The sequence below is a fragment of the Thunnus maccoyii genome, chromosome 2 (genome assembly GCF_910596095.1).
Source record: "Thunnus maccoyii chromosome 2, fThuMac1.1, whole genome shotgun sequence".
In the NCBI taxonomy this organism is placed as follows: domain Eukaryota; kingdom Metazoa; phylum Chordata; class Actinopteri; order Scombriformes; family Scombridae; genus Thunnus; species Thunnus maccoyii.
Window position 1 is genome coordinate 19,420,481 of NC_056534.1, and position 12,513 is coordinate 19,432,993.

Consider the following 12,513-nt stretch of genomic DNA (forward strand, 5'->3'; position numbering starts at 1 on the left):
ATAACATGCTTTTTGTGATTTTCTGTCATTTATATACTGTTATAATGTCCAATATCTCTGTTAAATACATGCAGTCAAAGTTCCAAAAGCTGAGGCGAACGTATGTAAAAAAGCTGTCTTCAAGTGAAAAGCCAGGGCTACGAAGTAACATCAGATCATTTGTGCCCACAAACGCCCGTCCATTCTGTAGCCTTCGTTGCTAATGTTGTTGCTAAGCTTGTTCCATTTTGGATCTGATTTGTGCTTGAACATGTAATTTAGAAGTTAATATTTTGAGTAAAGAATGAGACAAAGGAGCCAAATCTGACTACTACTGTTTGTTGACATAGCCTCCCGAGCTGTTGGAAAGCTGTCCCACTTCTGGGAGCTAACTAAACAGAACAGAGTGGGCTCATCAGGAGGGGGGCCTTAAAGAGACAGAAGCTAAAGCGGCCTGTTTCAGACAGAGGCTGAACTAAGGGCTGCATAAAGGGCCAGTATAAGATAAATCAGTATTTTTTTTAACTGTAAATCATGCAAAAATATACCAGTAAAGCCCCAGAATATAAATATAGACATGGAAATGTGCATGTTAGATCCCCTTTAAATGTTATAATAGTAATGTAATCACATCCACCAACAAAATATCTGAGTAATTCAGGATGGAAACACAACGTGCTCTTGTTGGCTCCATTGAGGCTATAGCGGCTCCTTGAGGTTATAACACACACTTTCATATTTAACACCAACAAGGAAGTCTCATCAAACAAAAATGAACAGATGTTAATCTGTAGAAACTTTATCACAGCACAGGATGTAAGACTGCACACCTTCAACTATACATTTGTAGTCGCTGATCCTGCATCAGCCTTACTCAATAGACAATAATCCCTCTTGTGTTTTTGCAGGTTGTCACTGTAAAAGCTTCTGTGTTCTCACTAGTCAGGTCGTCTTTCACAGGAACAACCTTTACAAATTATTCATATTTGTTTCTTTCAGGAGATAGAGGGGGGAAACAGAGTGAACAGTGCATCCGCCAAGCTGCACAGCTGACTGGCGCTAATGTGAGTTAGTTACATAATCCCATTTCTAGAGATTCAGAGAAATCCTGACCTCTGATAACTCTCTCTCTCTCCGTGATGGGCAATGGGAGAGCACAAAGCTGGCCTTGAATGGAAGTAATACTGCAAAAATGTCTATCCTCACTGCTAAATCTGTTTTTCAGGTGAAATGGGGGAGATCATTTCACCTGAGAATTTTCTCCGAATTAGGAAAATCACTTCAGAAATGTGAATTTATCATCCATGTATAACATCAATTCTAATCTAACACTGAGACTGAAAAAACTATGAATGAGAGAGAGGTGAATGCACCTCTCCCTGCATGTTTCAAGACTTTGACCATAAAGGTGTCTGTCTATGTTTGTCAGTTATGACTCTTTCTTAGAGAATTATTCAAATAAGTGCCACATAAAGGGAAAATTAAATTACACCTATTTTTAATTTCTTTTTCACTTGATTTAACTTTGGTTTAAGAATAATTATAAAACCTACTCAACATGTCTCCTATCTCGTTCTTGCAGTAGGGCATCACCTTCTTAACCCAGGCCTGGCCTCCTGCTAAGGTAAAGGAGAGGTTGCCCGGATGCAAATTTCTTTGCAAGCGCCCAAAATTGAATGATGCAAAGTTTAAATAGTAAAGATTTTTGTCAGGCAAACATCCCTTGTGCACAAAAATGAATCTATAAAGACAAAGAATGTCAGCTCCACCTACAATGACGAGATCACATGGCACCCATTATCCTCCTTTTTTATTTGAAAAAAAAACACGATGTCCTCTGCTCCTTTATTTAGGACATTATGTCTGTTTGTGTGCATAGTAAATTGTTTTGGGATAATGGGTGTTATCATGTAAACTCCTAATTGTAGGAGGAGCTTTCATTTTTGTCTGTTGCTTTTGTTCACATGGATGTTTGCCTGGTGAATACCTTGTAGGACAAAGTTTGCATCATTAAATATTTACCAAATTCAGTGTGTGGCAACCTCTCCCCTTCCTTTGTATGAAGTGCACACCCTTTGCTCCCTGACCCCTCACACGGAATTTCCGCAGGTGTGTCAACTATAAGGGTATCTGCGTCAGTCTGTCTTTGTCCTTACTCTCCTCAGTGTCCAGCACCTGCTCCGAGGTAGTCCCTCTGTGATAAAACACAGTCACCGTGGTGTTCCCGCTATCCTCGCTTCCCCTGGTGTTCGTGGCGCAGGAGATGCCCAGCTTCACGTTCAGCGGGCTCTCCTGCTTCAGTTGTCCGGCGTCGTTGCTCGCCATCACCGTCTCCACCGCTGTCCAGCACCCTCGTCCGTGGCAGCGCAACAGGCGCAGAAAAGCGTCTCTGAAGTCCGCGTTGAACGCATAGATGATCGGGTTCAGGGATGAGTTGCTCCAGCCGATCCACACGAAGACATCGAAGGTTTTTTCACTGACACAGTAAGGGCCACGCTGGGCGCCCGGGGCTCCTGGTCCGGGACAGAAGGGTAGAGCGCAGTTCAGGACGAAGAACGGCAGCCAGCAGCAGACAAAAACACCCATGATGATGCTCAGAGTTTTTAGGACTTTTGTCTCTTTTCTTATGGAGACTTTGAGCTCGCGGTGTAAGGGGTTAGAGGGCTGATAATCAGGATGAAGCCTGATGTGAGATTGATAAGAGTTGGCACTGATTTCCGCGCACAGGTGAGGAAACAGTTCAGGTACATCCGAGCGGCAGTTCTGCGCGTGCTCCGCCGCCCGCTCCAGGGAGGATATCATCCGAATCTGCATCTGGGCTATCCGGTAGATGCGGGTGTATGTGACAATCATGATAGCAACGGGGATGTAGAAGCTGATGAGAGAGGAAGAGATGGCGTACGTGCGGCTCAGGCTGGAGTCACAGCTCCCATCAACACTCTTACGTTGAAATGTCAAATCCTCCCCGGACGGGACACCGAGCTCCGCCCGGTGCCAGTTCAGCTGCACGGGAACGAAGGAGATGACCACGGAGACTGTCCAAGTCACGCCGATCATAACAGAGGCCACCTTCTTGTTCATACTCCTCTCATAGAGGAAGGGGCTAGAGATGGCCCAGTATCGATCCACACTAATCACGCACAGGTTGAGGATGGAGGCCGTGGAGCACATGATGTCGCAGGCCAGCCAGGTATTACAAAACCCTCCAAACGGCCAGAAACCGGCTACCTCAGCCACAGCTTTCCACGGCATCACCAGCACGGCGACCAGGAGGTCCGACAGAGCCAGCGACACGATGAAGATGTTGGTTAATTTGGAACGCAGGTGCCGGAAGCGACAAACGGCTGCGCACACCGTGAAGTTGCCGAGAAGCGTCCAGATGATGAGCAGAGCCAGGACGCAACCCGTTAAAGCTCGGTGCGCCGGTAACTCCTCCCGGCTGCCTGCTCCTACCAGTGCCAAGCCGGTTGTGTTGTTCATTGCCTGGTTTTGCGCGCAGCCATATGTTATGCTAAAAGATCAAGGATGCCACCCATCTGTATCATTAACAGAAAAAAACAACAAAAGGCAAATTGGTTACTCAAACTGAAGTGCGCGTCCTGCTCCTGTCGGACTGAGCTGTGATGCTGCTCTGAGCGCAGAGCAGATTTAATGGGGACCACATGCACCACCAGCTGGTACTCACTGCTGACAAAACAGCTCAGAGCCGCGCAAGACTGAGCAAAGTTTGCCATCTGTGTAAAGCAAAAACTATGTCAAGTCATTTAAAATTATCTTTTCTACTACTTTACTGTTTTATATTCCCCACTATCATATCGTATAATTTCTCTTTAGTTTCTACTTGAGACGCGTGCCGGCTACTGTCAAACTGTCGATGGATATATTGTAATTTATGATTAGGCTACTTTTATTACCATCAGGCATATATAAAATAGATAAATACTATATTGAAATTAAGCGCTGTTAAAAGCTCTATATCCGAGTCTAATAATGAACAACAGAATAAGATAAAACAAAAGAGAACAAACCCATGTATGAACTGTTATAAAATGTATGTATTTATCTCAGATTAGTTGGATTTGAGTGTGCCATTGTGTGTGTAGTTGAGAAAAAAACAAGCTAAAAGGGTTCATCTTAATCTCTCATCCACCTGGCACCTTGAACTTATTTTGAATAACAGATATTGGTTTTATTCATCTGCTTGAGTTATTTCATTGGACTCATTTCACTGAACCCATCCCTTGGAATTAAATTAACAGACTTAATAACTTACTTAATAAGGACCTTCCTTTGGGCATTGGACCTCTGATAATCCAATTGTGTTGAATTAAAATCTTCTTTTCACACAGTATTTTGTAACAGTTCCAACTTCTGTAATTGCAATTTCCCATCTCAGAATCAGCTTTATTTGCAGTTTGTTTATACACTCAGACTTTGACTCTGATTTCCATTTTGATCTCTTCTTGAATTGTCGCCCCTGAGGTTTTTTTGAGTACTTGTCCTTTTATAAGGGGGGGAGGGGGGTTGTGTTGCCTTGTTAGAGAGTTTGGGCTGCTTAACTGTTAATTATGTGGGCCTGTAAATCCCATAAACATATTATGTTTGAGTTTGGACTGTATACAAATTGACAGGAGAAAAAACTGGTTTCATGTACATTTCATTTCAAATGTATTCAATTTTGAATTTACTCCAGTCAGACAACATACAAGTTCTGCATTTGAATTTGCAAATTTACCAAATTTAAAATTCACAAATGTCACTGTTTCCACAGTACAACTACATGCAAAGTTTGCAATACATTTCTCCCCTCTCAGGGTGCCATTATCTTCTCATCATCATCATCATCATCCTCTCCAGTGCTTCCCAGCAGACAGGTTTCAACCAAGGCCCTCGTCACCATGTACGGGTCACAGTTGGCAGCAGGACGTCTGTCCTCAAAGTACCCGTGGCCATTCTGGCTGACATGGCCAGGGATGCGAACACTAACGTTACGACAGGCTGTGGCTGTAGAGAAGTCATTGAAACTGGAGGTTGAGCCTTGAGAACTGGTGAGGCGACTCATGTTGTCAGCGCCACCATGTGGATCATAAACACGGAGGTGCTGAAAATGACGCTTTCCCAGCCTTCTGATAGCTTCTTTAATGAACCTGTAATTTCACAGACAACCGATCTGATTATGCTTCTCTTTCTAAATGGCTTATTGTTGTGCTTCATGATCATAGGATATGTGCATCTCTATCCTTACTGAAGTCCCCCTTCGCTCCTCATCTTCTTGGTGCTGAAGTTGGTGTGACAGCCTGATGTGCCATTTTGATCCTTGATGGGTTTAGCATCCAAGGAGGCAACAACCCCAAAGTCTTCACACACATGGTGCAGAATGTAACGGGCCATCCACAGATGATCCCCCATTTCAATCCCCTCACACGGGCCAACCTGAAACTCCCACTAATCAGACAAAACCATCGATCATAGAGAGCAACGTAAAAAATCTGAGGAATTCATTATTTCTGAATGTCAACTGGTTTTATGTACAACCAAACAAACATCAATGTTATGAAGTCTAGCGTGTGACACTTAACAGTGTAGATATAGACAAGAAATATAGGGTGAGATATGGGGGTATGACACGTAAAAATGGTCCCCTGCTGGAAACAAACCAGTGAACCATCTTAACCACTGGACTACAACACACCCAATGCCAATGAAGTGATGTTTTTAATATAAAACATGTTTTACTTTGTCATATGAAACTGAAGTGATCTCATCACCCTTGATCTTTGCCAAAGTTTCCCATCTGTTGAATGTAAAAGTGAATCCTGATATGAATCATGCTTACTTGTGCAACATAAAATAGTAATCTCATAATAATATGCATTTTTAAATTATGTCATTAAATTATGTCATCCAGGTTTGAGATTCAGCTGAGGGGAATTGCAGAGTTGGATGATAGTTGTCTGTGTGTTCATCATTACAAGTGACCCCCCTTACCTCACACACGGTTAGTTGACCCATTGTTCTTATAATATTATTATATTAATTAGTATAGTTTGAAATCTTGATTAAGCTTAGTATTATTTCCCTCAGGTTTAGAGGTTAAGCTTATCTAACCTGCATGTACAAATAAGAGTTTATTTTACTATTTTATAGTAAAAGTTTTTGATAGTAAAATAGTTCCATATCAGTCAGGCAAGTGTTTCATACCTGGGAGGGTAATGACTCTGCATTTGTGCCACAGATCTTTACACCTGCATACAGACAGGCTTTATAGTGACAGATACTAATGTCTCTTCCATACACTTTGTTTATGCCCACAGCACAAGACCCTGAGAATAAAACAATGAGAAACATCTTAAGTATTTGTACTGTCACTGCAAATATCTCATAATACACTTAATCCATATGAATAAATAATCATAAAAATGCTGTCATTACTCTTACTATATGTTTTTCTAGCACAGTTCAAAAGTTACATATTCACTCTTTATCACACCTCTTGTAAATGGGTATCCCTGAGGAGGCCAGCCAAGGGGATTTCCATCCAAACCAAAGAGTGTGTACTCCTGCTCCATCCCGAACCAGGGCTGAAATTCTTTCACTTCCTCCATGACTTGAGCACACTTTGAATGCTGATTACTTCCTGTTTGAAAAAAGGAAAACACAGGTTTAAAATCAGCAGGAGCAGCACACTGAGCTTTGGGCTTCTTATATGTTGCAAAACTCAAAGTGTATAGCGTAAGGTAAGATAATATTGTAATATGTTACCTATGGGCTCATAGCTACTGTCAAATACTTCACAGAGAACCAGTTTATTAGGGTCAAGAGTGAAAGGATCTCGAAACATTCTGACCGGGACCAAAGTGACTTCGATTGAATACCCATCTATCATCCAGCCAGCACTCCACTCTGGGATATCTGTCAGGGATGAACATTTTCAAAGATAAGGTTAACACATGAAACAGAAACATATGCAGGCACAGTATTCATAAATTGTTAAAAACATCAACAATGATACCTAAATCCCTTGAAAGATAACGACAGGGACTACAGGGTTCATCCATCTACTTTACCTTTGATTCCAGCCGGTTCTTTGTTCAGAGTCTTGGTTTTCGATAGTACACTTTCTCCAGTTTTATCAATCCAAACGTACGTCACCAGGCACTCTGCATCTTTGGCAAGAGACAGATAGTGCTTCTTGACTGTCTTGTGAAGACAGAGGCTTTCAGAAAGGACAGACATGATGATTTTCTCCAGAATCAAGAAACCGCTTCTCTTTGAATCACTCACACCTGCAAACTGACTGTGTTAGAGGTGTGTTGTGAGTACACTTTGGTTCCTTCTGAAATATTTGGATATATTCAAAATAGCTAAATATTCAAAGATTCACATATTCAAATGCATTTTAGCATAAGGAGTATGTTCCCCATTTTAAATGTCTTCCCATATGTTTGACTTATGGAGCAACAGATGTAATAATCCCAATATAAAATTAACGGAAGAGACATTTTGGGAAATACACGAAGATTTTTTGTATGTAATTTTTTGCCTTTATTGGACAGTTGACAGTGAAGTGGCAGACAAGAAACAAGGGGAGAGAAATATGTATGACATATAACAAAAAACACAGATGAGAAGATTGATACCACTCTCGCTGTCCAAAGGTAACAAAATCCCTTCTTGGCTTGCTGGAGTTTCCGCCACAAAAACTGCTTACCAGCACCTCTTAAAGTTCATTGATTAACATGTTATAGCTCATTTGTTTATTCTGTGCAAAAACCAAAGAGTAAAAATGACACATTGCGGTTTTATCTGCTGAACTATTTCTTGGCCAGCAGCGATAACTTCCTGGAGTCCTGCCAGTCTGGCAACCAGCAGAAACTCCAGCAAGCCAAGAAGGATTTTTTTACCTTTGCATAGAGCCATACTAGCTGTTTCCACCTGTTTCCAGTCTTAAAATGGCTTCAAATTTACTGTGCAGACATGAGAATGGTATTGATATACTCATCTTACTCTGGGCAAGAAAGTGAATAATTGTATTCCCCAAAATTTTGAACTATTTATTTGATTTGTGTTCAACAAAAAGGGGACATCTTATGCTTTTTGTTATTCTCTGTTTTTATATACTGTTATAATGTTGGATATCTATTTCATTCCCATCAACAGCTGTTCAGTCCATAGGCTTGTTGAAAGTTGTTGCTGTTGGTTTATCTATGTATTATTTGTACTGTCAGCTTGCATATTTCAGATCGGATTCCAACTCAAACATGTACGGATGTATTTGAGAAGTTTCCATTTTGAGCAAAAAATGAGAAAAACAGTGAAATCCTACTACTAGCTATAGTTTGTTTCATGGTTTGCTGATGTAGCTTCCAAGAGCTGATCAATCAGAACAGAGTGGGCTCATCAGAAGGGGGGCCTTAAAGAGACAGGAACTAAAACGGCCTGTTTCAGACAGCAGCTGAACTGAGGAGCTGTGTAAAGGGTCAGTATAAGTTAAGTAAAGAGTTTTTTTAACTGTAAATCATGCAAAGATATTCCAGTAAAGCCCCAGATTAAAAATATAGACCATGAAATGTGTATAATATGTCCCCTTTAAAATTTTCTGTACAGACATCAATCTACTCATCTGACTCTATAGGCAAGAAAGTGAATAATCGTTTTTCCTGAAATGTTGAACAATTCTTTATATTTTTGTTTGACTTAATACAGTGAATTGTAATAGTATTGCATTGCACCTCCACTACCTAGTGCTACCTATGAGCAGTATTATTCAGACAGCAGGCTGTCATGACAATACACTCTAAATTTAATACCCCCTCTTCCCAGAGCTCTCTCTCTCACACACACTCACACACACGCATACACAAAGACACACCGGACCTGCTGCTGTGGATAAAAGCAGACTTTTTGGCCAGGAACAGAAGCAGATGGCACAGCTGAAGTCAGAGCAATCGGTGAGGAACACTGGAATAGCACTCAAGCAATATTTGATCTTTATTAATGGCAACAGCGTTTTGTTTGAATACAGATTTAGATGATGGGGACAGACAGTCAGAAGCAGAGGGCGGGCAGTTGATAATCAGATTATCTCCATCATTTTTGAGAGTTTGTACTATTTTTGTGCATTTGCTGATTTAGGACACACAGGAATTACATCCATTTGTTGAAATTGCTTTCACATGGGCATTAATTTACTTTCTTTTTTGAACTGTAACTGAGTAAATTGTTGGATCTAATAATAATAATAATAATAATTTAAGCCACCACATATTGGAGCTATACATTCCCAAAGGTCACACCACACATATCCAATAAAAAAGGTATTGTTATAATGAGTTTATTTGTCCTCACACTCAGTAAATGTAAAATAATAAATACTCTATAGAGTCATCAGGCTGCTACTGTATACAGCAGGGAGCCCCAACACTCTCTAAAGCTGCATTCAGCCCCACCAGTCCCATCTCTTGCACATATCCAGTCACATTTGACATTGTGCTGTGTCTCTCTGCTGTCCTCTTCTTCATTGTCTTTTTGCACAGCTCTGAAGACTTCTTGTCACACTGCTTCTTCAACATGGAGATTTCCACATCACACTTCTCTCTCTCCCTCCGCAGGTTCTCCTCCAGCTGCCTCTTGAGGCTTTCTTCGCTCATTTTTTGGTGCTCAAGCTCCATTTTGATGAGTTTTAGCTCCTGCTTCAGGGCCTCGATTCTCCTTTTCTCCGCTCTTTGATTTTCCATCTGTATGTCCCTTTCTCTCTGATTCTCCTCCCTCTCACGTCTCAGCAGGCCCTCTATTTGCTTTTTCCTGTCCTCCTCCTTCCTGCTCTGCTCCTCCAAGGTCTGGGTGAGTTTATTCAGCTCTTTTTGCAAAACATCTCTCTTCATTTCCTCCCTCTGCCTTATGGCCTGCTCCCTCTGTATTTGCTGAAGATCCCTCTCTCTTTCTTTCTTTTCATTTTCCCCTCTATCCTTTTGGATCTTCTCCTCCATTGCTCTTCTCATTTTCTCCTCCCGCTCAGTCTGCTCCTCCAGTGTTTTAGTAGCATTGTCAAGTTTTTCTTGAAGAGCTTCCCTCCTCTCTTCCTCCTCTCTACGTATCTCCATCACTCTCACTATCTCTTGTATCTTCCTCTCCTTCTCCTTTTTATCATTCTCCTCCATCCACCGTTTAAAGACCTCCTCCCGACCTCTTGCCAGTTTCTCCTCTTTCTCCTTCTCCAGCTCCTGTTTTTTCTTCAGCTCCTCCATCTCCCTTTCGTTTTTTTGCAGCACCATCTCCAGCTCTCTGTCATACCGTTCTTTGACTACTGCGACCTGCTTCTGTTTTAACAGCTCCTCCTTCTCATTCAGCACCCTCAACTCCTCTTGCAGCTCCTGAGCCAGATCCTCTTCTGCTTTCTGGAGCATCTTGCTGGTGTAGCAGTTTCCTCCATTACCCTGCATCATTCTGTCCACTAAGGCAAGCAGCTCGGACACCTGCTCCTTGCTCTTGGAGCTCTGATTGTTGAAGACACAATACCTGCCCCCACACCCAGCCACCAGCTTGGCTAGGTCCTTGCACCCATCGATCAGACAATACTGTACTGATGTCCCTTCTTCCAGGCAGTCTCCATGGGTAAAAACCACCACTGAGTAACTCAAAGCATGGGAGCCCATTGCCTGCTTGATCTGCCGCATCACCTCCTTGTCCTCCTGAGTGAACCTCCCAATCTGAATTACAAGGAGGAAGACATGGGGCCCAGGATACAGGAGGCTAACACTCCTCCTCAACTCCCTCTGCACCTCCTGCGGAGTCTGATGAGTGTCCAGCAGCCCCGGAGTGTCCAGGATCGTCAGGTGTCGCCCACGAAATTCTCCACAGGCCCTGCGAGACCGCTGGGTGACCGAGGAGCCGCTGACCTTTGAGTCAAATACCTTGCGACCCAAAATGGAGTTGGCAGTAGAGCTTTTTCCGCTGCCAGTCTTCCCCAGTAAAACCAGTCGCATCTCAGAGGAGGAGGAGGACGCCTTCCTGCCTGAACAGACAAAAAAAGAGAATGGAGATTAAATGGAAAGAAAGAAAGAAAGAAAGAAAGACAGAAAGAAAGAAAGAAAGAAAGACTTACCTGCAAAGCTGATGGAAGACAGCTGTTTGCTAATGGATGACATGCTTTTTCTGCTTATCCTGCACAAATTCCAAAAAAATGAGAACAATGCATCTCTATATAGATCCCAAATTTGTGGGTGTGTCTGCCCCCATGACAAGTTAAACCCCTCTGAACTCTAACCTATCGTCACCACCGTGTTTCGGATATCAGTCTGGATAAATTGTGGCCCAATAGTCCGTCTCTGAAGCACTCAGCCCAGCAGGTCTTATCTCTGTGTATACACACTCCAACAGACGGGCATCGTCCAGCTGAGGCAAAGATCCAGGGAACAGAGGAGCATTTAGGAGGGGGTTGCATGAATTAGTTGGGGTCAATTTGATCAAAGTCTAACAGTCTAGTCTTTTGCTTGTTGGGTCTCTAATCAGTTGTCATTCAAGAGTCACCAGGGATCAATAAACTAGTCACCCTCCATCAGTGTTGAGGAGTTTCAGATCGGACAAACTTACTGATGATAGAAAAGTGTGTATAGTAACTCAGTGTTGGTACAAAATGAGAATCATAAGAATGAGTGTATTCTCATATGTTTTGTATTTGTTTACAAACTCCACTAGATGGAGGCAGAGGTGAATCCATCTGATGTGACAAGTTTGTCAAGTTATTGACAGTTTTTATCATGTTGTGGTGCTGAAGCTTCAGACAGTCTAATGACAGTACCTTTGTACCACGGGGACACCTAATATCATGAGCAGTGGACTTTAAATGGAAACCTCTTTCCTCAATGATTGTGTTACTAATTATTCTTTCTTTAAATGTGTTAATTCATTCTATTTAAATACTGCCAAAGGAAAGATATTCAGTGAATCTAGGAGGATGTGTATATTTGAAGTCTGTAAATGGGAACACCTATTTTTAGAGATTATAATGAATGTGCTTGGAAGTATTCAGTTATTGGTTTATTATTTCCTACATCACAAATCCAGCAGATGTTCATTAAACAGAATTTAGGATTAGAGGCACTAGACCCTAAAAATATTCATCCTACAGCATTAAAATGTACAGTTTTGTGTAAATGTTTTAGGCACTAAAAGTAAAGTGATGATGCTTTCAAAAATAATGCCATGAATAGTAACTTCATACAAAGCTCAGTAAAGAGGAAAAACTTAAATTAAATCAATATTTGGTGTGCCAACACTTTGCCTTTGAAGCTGCACCAGTTTTCCTCAGTACACCTGTGCACAGTTCTTCAAGGTACTTGGCAGGTATGTTGGTCCTGCATCTTGGAAAACTTTCCACAGTTCTTCTGTGGATTTCAGCATCTCAGTTGCTTCTGTCTCTTCATGTAATCCCAGACTGACTCGATGATGTTGGGATCAGGGCTCTGTGGGCGTCATACCATCTGCTGCAGGACTCCTTGTTCTTCTTGTCACTGAAGATAGTTCTTTATGACT

At 41.9% G+C, this 12,513-nt stretch overlaps 2 protein-coding genes across 2 annotated transcripts; both read right to left on the reverse strand.

Moving 5' to 3' along the window:
• Nucleotides 1-1,420: 1,420 nt before the first annotated feature.
• Nucleotides 1,421-3,459, reverse strand: LOC121883546 (D(1) dopamine receptor-like). Its single transcript, XM_042391847.1, has one exon. The coding sequence runs from the start codon at nucleotides 3,457-3,459 to the stop codon at nucleotides 2,098-2,100; it is 1,362 nt and encodes a 453-aa protein (XP_042247781.1). The 3' UTR covers nucleotides 1,421-2,097.
• Nucleotides 3,460-4,789: 1,330 nt separating this feature from the next.
• On the reverse strand, nucleotides 4,790-7,233 carry LOC121885879 (glutamine synthetase-like). Its single transcript, XM_042395679.1, has 6 exons — nucleotides 7,047-7,233; nucleotides 6,742-6,891; nucleotides 6,470-6,616; nucleotides 6,181-6,302; nucleotides 5,225-5,424; nucleotides 4,790-5,126 (listed from the first exon to the last, which is right to left on the reverse strand). The coding sequence occupies exons 1-6, from the start codon at nucleotides 7,213-7,215 to the stop codon at nucleotides 4,790-4,792; spliced, it is 1,125 nt and encodes a 374-aa protein (XP_042251613.1). The 5' UTR covers nucleotides 7,216-7,233.
• Nucleotides 7,234-12,513: the final 5,280 nt, after the last annotated feature.

Bases quoted from the DNA above. Each gene is read 5' to 3' on its own strand.
- LOC121885879 (XM_042395679.1), bottom strand. From the start codon at position 7,215: ATGTCTGTCCTTTCTGAAAGCCTCTGTCTTCACAAGACAGTCAAGAAG. The intron at 6,617-6,741 runs GTAACATATTAC...TTTTTCAAACAG, and splicing joins CAGTAGCTATGAGCCCATAG to GAAGTAATCAGCATTCAAAG. The intron at 6,303-6,469 runs GTGTGATAAAGA...TTTTATTCTCAG, and splicing joins GGGATACCCATTTACAAGAG to GGTCTTGTGCTGTGGGCATA.
- LOC121883546 (XM_042391847.1), bottom strand. From the start codon at position 3,459: ATGAACAACACAACCGGCTTGGCACTGGTAGGAGCAGGCAGCCGGGAG.